This window comes from Silurus aristotelis (assembly GCF_946808225.1).
Source record: "Silurus aristotelis genome assembly, chromosome: 10".
Classification (NCBI taxonomy): domain Eukaryota; kingdom Metazoa; phylum Chordata; class Actinopteri; order Siluriformes; family Siluridae; genus Silurus; species Silurus aristotelis.
The window spans coordinates 23,637,454-23,653,162 of record NC_139583.1 but is presented as its reverse complement, the minus strand read 5'-3'; the positions used below and the strand labels follow the sequence as shown (position 1 = coordinate 23,653,162).

The 15,709-nt window shown below is 37.5% G+C and overlaps 1 protein-coding gene across 1 annotated transcript in view; it reads left to right on the top strand.

Annotated features, from left to right (window-relative positions):
* The window catches only part of cngb1a (cyclic nucleotide gated channel subunit beta 1a), a 39,426-nt gene extending 24,437 nt beyond the window's left edge, over positions 1 to 14,989 (top strand). The window contains exons 21-40 of the mRNA XM_083552848.1: positions 328 to 631; positions 1,828 to 1,858; positions 2,976 to 3,102; positions 3,213 to 3,230; positions 3,333 to 3,428; positions 4,616 to 4,770; positions 5,605 to 5,823; positions 6,937 to 7,145; positions 7,258 to 7,308; positions 8,041 to 8,127; positions 8,343 to 8,407; positions 10,015 to 10,137; positions 10,241 to 10,382; positions 10,504 to 10,663; positions 11,004 to 11,101; positions 11,717 to 11,800; positions 12,655 to 12,773; positions 12,866 to 13,012; positions 14,301 to 14,481; positions 14,580 to 14,989. Of these exons, the coding sequence (XP_083408974.1) occupies positions 328 to 631; positions 1,828 to 1,858; positions 2,976 to 3,102; positions 3,213 to 3,230; positions 3,333 to 3,428; positions 4,616 to 4,770; positions 5,605 to 5,823; positions 6,937 to 7,145; positions 7,258 to 7,308; positions 8,041 to 8,127; positions 8,343 to 8,407; positions 10,015 to 10,137; positions 10,241 to 10,382; positions 10,504 to 10,663; positions 11,004 to 11,101; positions 11,717 to 11,800; positions 12,655 to 12,773; positions 12,866 to 13,012; positions 14,301 to 14,481; positions 14,580 to 14,837 (2,674 nt within the window). The 3' untranslated portion in view covers positions 14,838 to 14,989. The remainder of the gene's footprint in view (positions 1 to 327; positions 632 to 1,827; positions 1,859 to 2,975; positions 3,103 to 3,212; positions 3,231 to 3,332; positions 3,429 to 4,615; positions 4,771 to 5,604; positions 5,824 to 6,936; positions 7,146 to 7,257; positions 7,309 to 8,040; positions 8,128 to 8,342; positions 8,408 to 10,014; positions 10,138 to 10,240; positions 10,383 to 10,503; positions 10,664 to 11,003; positions 11,102 to 11,716; positions 11,801 to 12,654; positions 12,774 to 12,865; positions 13,013 to 14,300; positions 14,482 to 14,579) is intronic.
* The last annotated feature ends 720 nt before the right edge of the window (positions 14,990 to 15,709 follow it).

The window sequence follows — 15,709 nt, the reverse complement described above, 5'->3', positions numbered from 1 at the left end:
TACAGGAAGTACAATAAGATATTGCCACTAAAACGAATATAAGTTGTGTTTTTGGTTTGTTATTGTATTTAATGTTACCCTGACCCTAAAAAACTGTTAAGTGAATGTGAATTAATGTAAAGACCAGCACTGCTTCTACTGTAGTTACATTAGTTAGAATTATTAAACCATGTTTTCAACTATTCCTTTTTTATTTAAGTTAAGTGACCTTTTAAACAGGCCAATTTCAGAAATTTACAACAATTACATTTTTGTGAAACTCTGCCTGAACAAACTGTAAAAAAGCCCAATAAATGACTCATTTCATATTTTGAATTTCACATACAGGTGTCTTGTGGATGTTTGCCTTGTTGAGGATCTTAAAACACATAAAACTGAGATTAAAGAGCAGATGCCACAAAAGGAGGAGACACTAGAGCCACCTCCTGCAAGTCAACTGGAGATAGTACACACCCCACTACTAAAGCCAACTGTCCAACCAAAGCCTGATGGAGAAGATCAAGCAAGAGCAAAGACCCCTTCACCTATAGAGTCATTATCTGTTAAGAGCCCTCCACTTGTAATGTCTCCAGATGTTATCAATCAGCCTGAAGCGGCTTCTTCAGGTCCATCTCCTCTAGCTACAATACAGGTAATAAAACAAATCTGGGAACTAATGAAGGATTACTATTTGATCGTAACTAGGGATTGGAAAATTCTAAGGTTTCCTTTTTAAGGAATATTCTACTAATTCTAATAATCCACTAGGGATTTGTAACATAGGTATTGCTATTTGACAATTGCAAATAATAGGGTATGCTATTTTAGCCACTGGGGTGCTGTTATTGCAGATAGAGATCTGTAATTTTGTACAGATTGCTTTTTAAAAATGTGGCCAGCTATTACTTGTAACTATTTTATTTATCTATATTATTATAACTAAGGACTACAATTGAAACTAGGGTCTGATCTTTTGAAACTAAAAGTTGGGACTGCACTTTAGGTTTGTAGTAAGCGGTGACAACAGGCTGGGAAGGTCAGTCCAGACAGTTATATCTAGAACTACTGTATAGACTTCAGATCCTCTCATGGGATGACTGGATTATTCCATGCCAATCCTATGATGTTCTCCAGTGAGTTCTGGGTTTCCCCCAGGTACATGCTCCTGCTTCTGTCTTTTGAGACATTCCTGATATTGATACTTATAAATTGTCCAAACCATCTGGCCCCTTTCACTTTAGAGGAGCATAACTATACTCTTAGATTATCTTTTATTTTTTACATATTTTATCCTATTACAGAGAAGCAAATCAACCCTGTGGTAGAGCCTCATCTCCACCATCTGACGTTATTTTAGTCACCACCCATAGATTATGACTGTTGATGAGAATAAAGATATAAGATGACTAGTAATCTCTGAGATTTTGTCCACAAATTAAAAACCCGGTTTCACCACCACTCTTTGGTTTCCCATATGTACTATTTAACTTGGAATTGCCTTTTGGAATCCACAAATAGGGAATATGTTTCTAGGCACTGCCATTCATTTAGAGTTACAGATTGGTTTTCTGTATTTAGTGCTAGGTAATTAGGAGTCGATTTTCTAGAGGCCTGTTTTTCAAGGGTTTGCCATTTTGGCTAATGTTCTAATACATTTACATTTATGGGATTTGGCAGACACCCTTATCGAGAGCTACTTACAACTGAGCAGTTAAAGAGTTAAGACACTTGCTCAAGGGCCCGGCAGTGACAGATTGGGGTGCTGGGATGTGAACTTCCAAACCAAAGTCCAATGCCTTAACCACTGAGCTACCACCTCCCCATAATAATTATTTCATCTTTCTACAGGAACCTAAGGAGCTTAAAGAAGAATGTGGAGGTCAGTGTGGATCATCTAGTAACCAGTCTGCTGATATTCAAAATAGAGTTTATCACCTTTACAGCAGTCTGCAGTTATTCTGAATTAGCTGTTATGTTTAGTTAATGTGAAGCAGTATCATAAAAATGATCATGCAAACATCACATTTGCAGTAACGTCCAGGGCATGCTCATCTGCCTGCCTGCAGCGCCATCTAGCTGCTCTGCAGCAAAGCGCTGGATACATTTACATTTGCAATTACATTTACATTTGCAGCATTTAGCAGACGCCCTTATCCAGAGCGACGTACAAAAGTGCTTTGAGTCTCTAGCAATGACAAAAATCTACACTGGTATGCCAGATTAGAAACTTAATACAAATATACTGTGCTTTCCTCACACTCCTAAGTGCCCTAGTAGCGTTAACCCAGAAAAGCTTGGAAAAAAAAAAAGCTTTAACCATCACAAACTGCCAACATAAACCAATCCCACTGTACCAAGTCCTCTTGCAAATCCCCAAACAGGCACAGCAGTGCTGCCAGAATGTTCTCCTGCACCTCAGCCGGCTTAAGCCTCAATATGAGTTTGTCTGTAGCTAGTGCTATAAACACATCCTGATGAACACATCCTGAGACAATCCCAAGCATCCCAAGCATTTAAATTGAATCTGAAGGGCCTCAGTCTGAAGCATGTCCTTAACCTAAGGTCCAACAGTCCTCAAGCAAACACTCAGGTGAATTAGCATCTTGTGGGTGTTAGCTTGTTGTGATGTGTTCATGCATGCTGTCCTAATTTGCTGTTGCTGTTATTGCTGTACGTATGACCTGTTTGATCCCAAGGTGTTAGATGAAAAATATTCTTTATTATATATTAGTAGTCTTGTGGTATAAATCTCAACAAGAAATTAATAACAATGGTTAAAATAAATAGATGAGTTGTACAGGTAAATGTCCAGTTGAATGACTTACTATTATCTTGAAATAGATAAAGATTTTATGATTTCTCTTCCTGTTAGTTGTACATTAAATGTTCATGGTTGTCAATATTCATTTAGATCCTATATCTGGAGATTTTTGACTACAGAGATGTAAAAAGCCAGAAAGCACTCATTTCTGAAATATTTTTTGATGCAATCTCAGAATGTCCGCACGTGAATGTCGAGGAAGTAGAAGATGCATCTATTCCTACTGTACCTCAAATTGTTGAACCCCAGGAGTCTAACGCTGTTACCCTAACTGTTCCTGTTTCCGTGATGGCTATTCAGAGGTAATCCACGGCTTATGTCCAAAGTTGTGGTACAGTCTTTATTGGTCTTTATGAAGCTCTAATAAGGTCTTTCTTTCTTTTTTTAACCTTGATTTTCTAAACTGCTACAGCAAAGCAGTGCACATTGAGTGAGTTCTTAAAGCTTTTATTTACACTATTAATCTTTCTTTTTTTTTTTTTATGAGAAATCTTTTAGCTAATACTGCATGCTTATTTGTCATTTAATTCAGGAAGGTTCTCCGGACGGAAGAACAAATTGAAGGGGATGAAATGGAGAAAGAGGAAACTCTGACCCCCAGGCGTGGCCTTCTCACTGTAGAGGAAGAGTGAGTGAATGGCCTTGAGGTTAACATTCTATAAAAGAGTCTTGTTAAGAGAATAATTACAAGACAGTTTTCAATCAATTTAATCTTTCACATACACAAAAATACACCCAACAGGCATAACTTTATGGCCACCAATCAGGCATAACATTATGACCACACAGACAACAGACAACATTATGTCTGTTGGATCGGACACACAGTCCAGCCTTCACTCCCCAAGTGCATCAATGAGCCTTAGCCACCCATGACCCTGTTACCGGTTCACCACTGTTCCTTTCTTGGACCACTTTTAAAAGACACTGAACACTGCAGACTGGGAACAGCCCACAAGAGCTGCAGTTTTGGAGATGCTCTGACCCAGTCGTCTAGACATCACAATTTGGTCCTTGCCAAACTCACTCAAATCCTTACACTTGCCCATTTTTCCTGCTACTAACACATCAACTTTGAGGACAAAATGTTCACTTGCTGCATAATAAATCCCACCCACTGACAGATGCCATGATGAAGAGATAATCAGTGCTATTATATTGTTATAATTTCATGATGTTATGCCTGGTGAGTGTACATATCTCTCAATAAAGACATGCTTCTAAACGTAAATCCTATTTCTGTAATTGTATCAATTAAACATTACTAAACTAAAATATAAAAATTGTTACATATAAATATTTGCCATTGTTTGTTGTTGGGGAATTTTTTTTTTCATCCTGTAAACACCACCCTTTTAAGGATAACCAAATTGCTTACCAATGTGTCTGTATTGTTCATGGTTTTCTCTTTCTAGTTACAGTTTCCTTCACCATAGCCATAATTAGAGATACACATTTAGATACACTGTATGCTGTTGTAAGCAATTACATAAGAAAAAGAGTGCATTTTCTTTGTTTGTTTGTTGGTTACAAACAAGGAAAGAAATCCTATATAAGAGTAGGAGAATTGGTGTACAAGAGTATTGTTGTTTACCGTTAAGCTGTAGTATTGTCCATAGGGACATCCTTAATGGAGAGGGTTTTTTAAAATGCTATTAAAAAGAACCTAGGGCGTAGCATGGGTACTTTATGTCATAATGACCAAAAGACAAATATAGTAAAACAGTATATAAAATGTGGCACAGTTTTGTAATTGAAATTCGTGCTTACTTAAACCTGTACTATCATGTAATGTGTTGTATTTTTTTGCGGCAGGGACTCTGAGCGTCCTTTCTCTTCAGCCAGTCAGACAAGTGTTGTGGTAAATGAACGTCTGCAGGTGCTGATCAGGCTGTTTAAGGAACGAACAGAACGAGCTAAAGAGAGGCTGATTGACCCCGACGAGTCTGAAGAAGAGAGTCCCTCAGCAAGTGAGTAGGGGTTTGTGTTGACACTGTGGCAAATAAAAGGGAAAAAACAACCGGAAGGAGAGCTTTGATGCACATTGACATAGATTCAGCATGGGTATTGGAACACCATTTTTCCAAAACATGTTCCCTTAGGGGATGAAGTATCTCTTTAAAGCCATCTTTAGACTGTACATTTACTTTAGTCTTTAGATATTGCTGTCACAGACCAAAATTGTAAAATAAATTTAATAGTTGTGAGCTGAGATCGGCAAAAATGAGTGACAGGTGATTTAGTGCCAATAGCAACAATGAAGAAAACATTGTGGCATGTCAGGATTTGTAAATTACATTCTTTTATTTTTTAAATTACATTATAAATTACAAACTATATTATCTGCTATAAAGCTAATCGGAATGCTTATCTGTAAGAGGACCCATGGAAAAGTTACAAATACGGTAGTGACAGTGGTGAAATGGCATTAAAACAAGGGCAAAAAAAATTTCAAGGTCATAAAAATATTTCTGTTGATATGAGTAGATTTTCTGCCTCAACCTGGATCATATTTATTGACGGTGTAAACAGAAAATCAGTTTTTTTTTTTTTTTTTTGTATTTTATTTACAGATTTATCATTAGTGGAACTTCATCATGTAATCTGGCCCAATAATATGTTATTATAAAGTCTGTCATTGGTGTTATCTTGTAATCTTTAAAGACCTCCGTGATCAGACTAAAACTGGTTGAAGAAGATTGAAACTGTTCTTTTATTTCCTATAAATATTATACGAATGGATGGTTTCAAGAAAAAGATGCACTTTTGACATTTCACTGTTTTTTTTTTTTTCAAATGTGTAGCACCTTCCAAAAAGGCTGCTACTGCCCCTCCACCTCCACCTCAACCACCTCCTCCCGATGAGGAGAAGAAAGATGTTCCTGCTGGTGATGAGATAGAAGAGGAGCAGTTCCTGGAGTTCATGGGCTACCAAGTCAAAGTGCCCAAAATGCCTCAAATGCCAGACTGGCTAAGAGCCATCGTGGAGTATCGTTTCCCTTCCAGCATCGACCCTTTCACTGGTCAGACACAGCAATTACTTAGACTGTATGTACAGAATAATTTGACAAGACAGATAATTCATCTCCTGATTGGTGTGTTTGTTGCTCCTCTGATATAATTTATCCAAAATAATATATTGATATGGCTAAAATAGATAAAAAAATAAATAAATAAACACACCCCTTACTGAAAACATTATTTTTTTCTTTGCATGCAATATTTAGATTCAGATACATTTTTTTACACAATTCATTTGTTTTCACCAGTGGTAGGCGGTCAGGGTCAGCAAATCCTTCTCTGCTGGCCTAAACACTATCAGAAGCACTGACCTACATTTACACCCTAAAATCTAATATTGTTCCATGAAAGTTTATTAATTTAACAGTTTATTCTCTTCATTTCGTAGCCATTTCTCTTGCCTGCACTGATTCCAGTATGTGGATGTTTGTCCAATCAGATTCCAGCCTCTATGTGCTGAATGTAATCTAATCTGCCCAGGGCCTTCAAAGTCAGTACTGCTGGCCTTTTTACCTTAGTTTCTATTAGAAATCTGTTTCTTGGATGGTCAGAGGGTAACTGTTACAGCCAAGTTCAACTAGCAAAACATGTGTGTAGCGCCTTTTATGCCTACAGATGAAGATAAATTGATTTGGTCTCGGACATACTTAAAAAAAATGTTTTAAGAGAAGCTAGACATCGTGAGGAGAGGTTGGCTTACCCCGAAGCTAGCTAGCTTGTCTCAGCCCAGGAAAGGGTTTGTTTGCCACTTCCAGACCAGTGAATACGAACGGTACCACTGAATTACAGCCTCTGAGGAGCGGTGCAAATTATGAGTCTGCATCTCTAGTGACTAAGTTATATTCTTTTTACAATTTTAATGTTTTTGTCATGTTATAAGACAAATATTGATTCTGAAGTGCTCCAGATGATGTAGGTGCACAGTTGTGGTGGTGGTGTAGAGGTTTGGAGCTTTGCTTTAGTAAAAATAGAATCCAAATTGGATTAAGTTGGGTAAGCTGGGTTTATTATAGTTAGTGCTTGCTATATTAAGAAATGCACTAGTTTGATAGAGGTGATGGAGTTGCTGTTGTCATGCATATTATGGCTTTGAATTTGTTTCTTCTCCTCCATAGATATGATCTATGTGGTGTGGCTGTTTTTTGTGATGTGCGCTTGGAACTATAACGTGTGGTTGATCCCAGTTCGTTGGGCATTCCCATATCAAACTTCAGAGAACATCCACCTGTGGCTGCTAGCTGATTACTTATGTGACGCCATCTACATCCTGGACATTACGGTCTTTCAGCCTAGGCTTGAGTTCGTCCGTGGGGGAGATATAGTGGTGTGTTGCACAAACACTGTTCAGGAAAACCTATTAAAGCTTAGCATCGTTAAAAATACACAAAACATATAATACGTTTATTAATAGATGTGTGTCTGGATGTGTGTTTCAGTGTAATAAAAAAGATATGAGGGAACATTACATGAAAACGGAACGATTTAAGGTGAGTACCAGGTTTTAAAGGAACAAAAAAAAATATATGTACTAAATGATCTTTTGAGTTTGACCAATAATGTTCAGTGTCAGAGCTTAGCTTCTTTTCATCACCATGCAGTTGCTTTATAAGCTGTTATACTATAATGAATGAAGTACTAGAAATCTCTCACCCGTAATAAATACCTGGAAATACATAGCAATGCCCCTATGCCCTTATGTTCAGGATATTTTGGAGGAAAGTCCCACATTAGCTTTTATGTATTTCCTCCTTTATATTTAATAACTGCTAATTTAGAAGAAATTACACTTGTAAGCAGCATTGCATAGCACGTTCCAATTTTTTAAATAGATTAATTTGTTGATATGTTTGACTCACATTTATATGATTGGAGGAACTCTTGCTTCTGCCATGCTTGTGCAGAGTTTGCATGTTGTCCGAGACTTCTGGGGTCTAGTGCTCCTCACCCCCAGTCTAAAACTAAGCATTTCCAAATGTTTGAAGTATATTAGTGTGTGTAATTGTGCCCTGCAATGGGTTGGCACCCTGTCCAGCATGTTCTTGATCTCGATCTTGTGTCCTGATTTCCCTGTGATAAGCTTCAGGATCCCCATTCACCTTTTGTATAAATAATATTGATAGATGGATATCATAAAAGTTTAAGAAGCAAACATACGACATTAGGCTTTTCTTGGATGATCAACTAAATACGGGTGTTTGACTGATATCTTATTGTTTCAGATGGACGTGATCAGTCTGATGCCCCTGGACATCTTGTACGTTTTTACAGGTGTTAAATCCATTCTGCGCTTCCCGCGTCTTTTAAAGGTAAAACCAGCCTTAACCAGCCTTTGTGTGTGTGTGTGTGTGTGTGTGTGTGTGTGTATATATATATATATATATATATATATATATATATATATATATATATATATATATATATATATATATATATATATATAGGTTTGGTTAATAAACATATGTCTCTGTTTACCATATAAAACAAAATTTGTTTTATTAATAGTAATGCTTTTTTTTCTCAGTACATGGCGTTCTTTGAATTTAATGATCGTCTGGAGGCGGTGATGAAAAAAGCCTACATTTACAGGTAAGTTTAAAGTACATACATTACGATAATGCCCTACATTACACAGTACAATACTATATGACAAAAGAAAAGAGTGACTTTTCCAGCCATATGTGGTTCTTTTTCGAACTGTTACCACAAAGTTAAAGTCTTTGGATGCAGTAAAATTATATATATCCAAGTATATAGACCAAGTATAATATTGACATTATACCATTATGATCGGTGAGTAAATAACACTGATTATCTCTTCATCATTGCACCTGTCAGTGGGTGGGATTTATTAGGCAACCTTTTGTCTTTAAAGTTGATGTAGTAAAAGTAGGAAAAATGGGCAAGTGTAAGGATTTGAACGAGTTTGACAAGGGCCAAATTGGTCTGCAGTGGTCAGTATCTATCAAAAGTGGTCCAAGGAAGGAACAGTGGTGAACGGGCGACAGGGTCAGGGGTGGCCGAGGCTCATTGATGCACATGAGGAGCGAAGGGTCAGGGCTGTTTTGGCAGCAAAAGGGGGACCAACACAATATTAAAAAGGTGGCCATAATGTTATGCCTAATTAATAAATAATTAATTTAATCCATTTGGAAATAAGGGAGTGGTGGCTCCAGCGGTTAAGGCGCTGAGTTGCCGATCGGAAGGTCTGGGGTTCAAGCCCCGGTATCGCCAAGCTGCCACTCTTGGGCCCTTGAGCAAGGCCCTTAACCCTCTATGCTCAGGGGGTCCCTTACGAGGGAAATATCAAGGTCCGTGACGACTTCGGAGTGACGTGGGGCCGCCTTCCAGTGGGCTCACCACCTGCAGGAGGGACCGTAAGGGACGGTGCTGTGAGGATTGGGCAGCAGTCGAAGGCGGGGGCCTGCTTAGACTGCTGCCCCCGCGACCCGAATTACGGATAAGCGGGAGAAAATGAATGAATGAATGAATGGAAATAGGGCTGTAACATAAAATGTGGAAATGCACTGGATACTGTATTTAATTGTCACTGATTTGCTTCTTTGTACTAAAGGTGAGAAAAAAGTGTTTAGGCAAAACTCTAGGAGCTTTTGCACTGTCCATGCCAGCTCAAGTGCACAGTATCATTAGAGCAAAAAAGGACAAACCAAATACAATATAATGATATATAATACAATATTAGTAAGATAATATTAATAATATCTTACTAATATTGTATTATATATTAGTAAGATAATATTAATAATATCGAAAATGTAGTGTAAATATTTTTATTATTATTTCATGTTGTAAGATTTTTAATCAGAATGTTTGTATTTAATTAGAAAATAGAAGAATTTTTACTGGTCCTTAGACATTTGATGATTGGTCAGTCATGTGTTCAGGGGGAAATTGGCTTTTAAAAAACAGTAATTGTCGAAATTGACAGAATTTAGTTTATTATTTACCATTATTTAGACAGTAATAAAGAAAATGTGTGATGTAATCTTTCTAGATATGTGCATGCACAGTTTATAAAAAATACAGACATGACTGATTTTGACAGGGCTAAAATCCCAGATACTCAAGTTATTATTACATCACCCACCTCCTTATGTAAAAGTAATTCTTCTAATTATTCTAATAAAAAAGGGTGTAGCTATTGTGTCAGCTTCCACTTCTATCTTCTGTCTCAGAGTGATCCGGACCAGCCTGTACCTGCTTTACTCGTTGCACTGCAATGCCTGTCTATTCTACTGGGGCTCTGATTATGAAGGCCTTGGCTCTACTAAATGGGTCTACGATGGCAGAGGCAACAGGTGACTCCTGTACCATGCAATCTACCAACATCTGATTATCACAATACCATACAGAAATAGATGCACGTAGTTTGTGTGGATGTGTGTTTTTTTTTTCATGCAGTTATATCCGCTGCTACTACTTTGCTGTAAAAACTCTGATCACTATCGGAGGTCTTCCAGATCCCACGACAGTCTTCGAAATTGTCTTTCAGCTGGTTAATTATTTTGTGGGTGTGTTCGCTTTCTCAATTATGATTGGGCAGGTGGGTGAAATTTTTTGCATCTGCAATGCTATAAAGAGATTTCATACATCATTATAAGTCACATATAATCTGTGTGTGTGCATGTGTGTGTGCACGTGTGTGCGCGTGTGTGTGTGTGTAGATGAGAGATGTAGTAGGAGCAGCCACTGCAGGTCCGGCGTACTACAGGTCATGTGTGGACAGCACAGTAAAGTACATGACCGCCTATCGCATCCCACGTGAGGTTCAGAACAGAGTCAAGACCTGGTATGACTACACCTGGCAATCCCAAGGCATGCTGGGTAAGAGCAAGTCGAATGAAGTTAAATTGCTTTTTGTCATTTACATGCAAAATAATCGATTATTGTTATAATAGAAATGTTAAAATGTTTTCGAAGAAGTGTTTTAAAAAATTAATACCCCCAAATGTAGCTGATCAGTGTTTTTTATTTCTTTACACTAAATTCAGATTAGATAGATAGATAGATAGATAGATAGATAGATAGATAGATAGATAGATAGATAGATAGATAGATAGATAGATAGATAGATAGATAGATAGATAGATAGATAGATAGATAGATAGATAGATTTTTCCTATCCTTGCGAATACTAATAAGAGAGAGCTATCTTTATGTATAGATGAACAGGAGTTGCTCATACAGCTGCCTGATAAGATGCGTCTGGACATCGCCGTCGATGTTAACTACACCATTGTCAGCAAAGTGGCCCTTTTCCAGGTAAGTAAAAACACACATGCATTAGAACATGGAAGAGATGTTATTATATTTTCTACAGTATATTATTTTAGTATATAAATTAATTCAACTCAGGTCACCTGAGTCACCAGCAAAACTAAGAAACGAGGTGTAAAAAAATGTACCTCGTTACTAACTTAACAAGTGAAAATATTTAAAAAAAATTATTTGTGTTTAATTGTTTAAGATTCATACTATACACACTATTCGTATTATAAAGTAGAATAATCAAAGCCTATTTCTAGACATTATAATTATTATTTTAAACACCAATTTTCCTACTCTATTGGCAATAGCTTTCTTCTTTCCAGATATAAAAAATGTAGATAGATAGATAGATAGATAGATAGATAGATAGATAGATAGATAGATAGATAGATAGATAGATAGATAGATAGATAGATAGATAGATAGATAGATAGATAGATAGATAGATAGATAGATAGATAGATATTTGGTTCATTATCATGCTATAATGAGGCATATTATATTTAATATATATTTAAGATATGTTATGTTTTGTTTTTTTTCAATGCTACACAGTCTACACAGAGTCTTGCCACCTTATCTTAATATGTGTCTTGCTCTTATTTTCAGGGTTGTGACAGACAGATGATATTTGACATGTTGAAAAGTCTGAAGTCTGTGGTCTACCTCCCAGGAGACTATGTTTGTAAGAAGGTTAGAGAAAGTTTTTTTTTTCCAGTTTATAACATGGCACAGTTAAATTCTTGAATCTGATTGTTCAGAAGCGGCCTGACTTTTTCAGCCATATGTTTTTCATCTTCTCCCGCTTATCCGTAATTCGGGTCGCGGCGGCAGCAGTCTAAGCAGATTCCCCAGACACTTCTCTGTGTCCAGGGATCAGGCTGTCAAGGCCCCCGCCTTCGACTGCTGCCCAATCCTCTCAGCACCGGTCCCTTACGGTCCCTCCTGCAGGTGGTGAGCCCACGGGAATCAGCCATATGTGGTTTTCAATAAACTTTTAGCTATATAGTATATCTTTTTCTATGTTCATTTTGTGTATATTTGTAAGTACAAATTAAAAAAGACATTAACTATGTAAATGTGAAGTGTATATATGCACTAGAGATACATTATGTGGACAAAAGTATTGGGACAGTTTACTTTTTTAGCCACATTTTACCCAAACATGTTGCAACATGACAATGTACAAGTGAACTCCATGAAGATATGAGCTCTCAACTCAACTGTACTGAACACCTTTAGCATGAATTGGAGCACTGAACTGCACCCCAGGCTTCCCCACCTACATCAGAACCTGACTTTACTAACACCCTTATCTCTGAATAACACAGCACAAATCTCCACAAGAAAACTCCAGTATTATATTATATGATATGAAATTATATGAAATTATATCTATACAGTATATGGTGTACTTTTAAAGGTTCTATATTAAATAAAGTTGTATTATTATTTATATTGTTATTGTTATTAAGGTCACAAGTTAATATACTGTAAATGCAGTTTATAGTTTGTGAGTAACAACTTATTCTTTCCTTCTGGTTCAGGGTGAGATCGGCAGGGAGATGTACATCATTAAAGCAGGAGAGGTGCAGGTAGTTGGAGGCCCTGATGGTAAAACAGTGTTTGTGACTTTAAGGGCCGGATCTGTGTTTGGGGAAATCAGGTAAGTGTTCTAAAAATGTCAAAGTATAAATAATTACCATCATTTCTGAACAAGTTTTTTTTATCCATAACAAAGTAAGTTTCTTCCATCAGCTTGCTGGCTGTAGGTGGAGGAAACAGGCGCACTGCTAATGTTGTGGCACATGGCTTTGCCAACCTCTTCATTCTGGATAAGAAGGACCTCTCTGAGATCATGGTGCACTACCCTGAGTCGCAAAAAATACTGCGCAAGAAGGCCAAGTAAGAATAGAGAGGCTTTGACTCAGTAAACATTACATTACAACATTATACTCATACAAACACATATACATACACATACAGTGGGGGAAAATAAGTATCTGGACATTTTAGTCATTTTTTATTGAATATACATTGTAAGGACCATAAGATTCATATGTGCTTTTTAACATCCCATTTCACATTTAATCTCCATTTGCTGTTATAGTAACCTCCGTTCTACTAAGAAGATGTTCTGCTAGATTTTGGGGTGTGCTTATGGAGATTTTACTCATTCAGCCACAAGAGTGTTATTAAAGTCAGGTACTGATATAGAGAGAGGAGGCCTGGAGTGCAGACAGGGTTACAGTTCATCCCAAAGGGGTTTATTAAGGATGAGGTGAGAGATCTTTAGAACTTCCACTTCAATCCATGTAAACCTCGAACAGGATTCCTAATTCAGGTGAACGTTAACACTACCACACCCAAAGACATCCTATACAACTGTGTGTCTCCAACTTTGTGGAAGCAGTTTGGGGAAGAATCACATGGCTGGAAAAGTCAGGTGTCAAGTAAAACATTGTTCTTATACATATAACCAAAACCGTCCAGAAAAAAGACATACTATATTACTTTAAGATACTACAAAGTGAAAGCTTTCTCGTACTAAGTAATTTTATCAATTTGTGTAATTCTTGCTAATTTACACTTGCTATGATTTCTTGTTAAGACTATAGTCAAAGTATTTTGACATTTTCGGCTTGACCCATCTTCTTGCCAAGCGATGTACATACTTTTATGTTCATTTTTATACACTGGTTAAGTACAATGTATGAAAGACATCATGTATTCATGAATTTGAAACCAGTCTGCTTGTAGCTGAAACAGAGTACTGAACAGAAATGTTGGGTGTGATTACATTAGTAGAGATGTTATTGAAATCAGTCAGAGGTGCGTCTCATGACTGCTCACTTGTGGGTCTAATTCAGTTGTGTGTGTGTGTGTGTGTGTGTGTGTGTGTGTGTGTGTGTGTGTGTGTGTGTGTGTGTGTGTGTGTGTGTGTACTCGCTTTACTCACTCTAGTTTGCTGAGTTTATTTAGAATCTGGTGCTTAAAGTCTACAGCACTGTTTACTGCTCTTACAGACCTTATTGCTCAAATTATTAGTATGCCAATTTATTCCCTACCTACATCAACTTTGTATATACAGCAATCATATACAGTACATTATCCTCTGCTACAGTATGTCTCTTCATCAACTGATGCTTATGATCTTTTTGGCTGACTATATTTGCTCCTTTGTGTTAATCAGGAAGATGCTAACAAAGGATAAGAAACCTGAAGAAGAAAAAGGGTCGGGTAAGGAGTCTGGTCAGGTGATCTCAACACGTCAAGAGACTCCCAAACTGTTTAAAGCCGCCCTGAAGGTGGGAAAAGGAGAAGCGTTCGCTAAATTGAAAGAGACCTACAAAGACACTGGAGCCACACTACAGGTGCTTGCCTTGTGTATAAACAGTCTGTGGTAAAGTGGCAAAAAAGTTTATTATACATGATTTTTCGTAAACTTTCATTGCCCCGTCTCTTCTCTCAGCCTTCAGACAGTACAGCGGCATCCACTGCAGCAGCGTCTGTGCCTCCTCCTTCACCCATTCATCGCCGCTCACCTATCCAATGCACGGTCACCCAGGACGGCGGCGACGAAGACATGGTTGCACAGACCACGGACAGCACGATGATCATCCGCATAACCCCACACCAACATGGAGAGGAGATCCTCAGTGTCGAAATGGCAGAAGAAGAAGATGGAAAGGCTGAGACGACTGACCAGGAGGAGAAGAAAGACAAATAGAAACTTGAGAAGACATGGGCTTGGGAAATGACCTGATATATTATTATGATTTTACTATTACAAAGAAATATTTTAAATGAATCCACATGCAAATGTGTGTTTGCTTTGTAGTCAGAATTGGTAGTGGTTCAGTAAAGTCTGGCTTTAAGGAAGGAGTCTAAGTGTGTGGGTGTTTATGCTGCCACGCTCTCTTACATTATAGCCATTCTTGCATGTTAGCAAATACATTGACATACATGATGTAGTGAGTGAGGACATTTTTGACATTTTATATATTATAAACAGAGCAGTCAAGTTTAAACACCAAAAATAAATGACACCGCTGTAAATGACATGGGTGAGATTATTGTATGGAAATTGAGCAACTGAGCAAGAAATGTTGTATGCACAATATAAAAGTACTATAGCCAGGGATGGGCAGTATTTATGATACATGTACAGTATCTCACAATAGTGAGTACACCCTTCACATTTCAGCAACCGTTTTAGTATATCTTGTCAAGTGACAATACTGTAGAAATTAAACTTGTATTTACTTTAGAGTAGTCAATGTGCAGGTTGTATAGCAGAATAGATTTACTGTCCTCTGAAAATAACTCAACATACGGCCAGGATCGTTAAATAATTGGCAACAAAAGTGAGTACACCCTAAATGATAACAGCTGTACATTGTTTAACCATGAAAAGCCACATGTCCTGGTGATCATGTTCATGTTTTTGTCTGCTCGACAGGACCATACAAATTTGTGTATCTTGTATTAGAGCATTTAAAACTTGGTACTTTGAGTACAATTCTCTCATACTGACCACTGGATGTTCAACACTGCACCTCATGGCAAAGAAAACTCTGAAGATTTGAGAAATAGAATCCA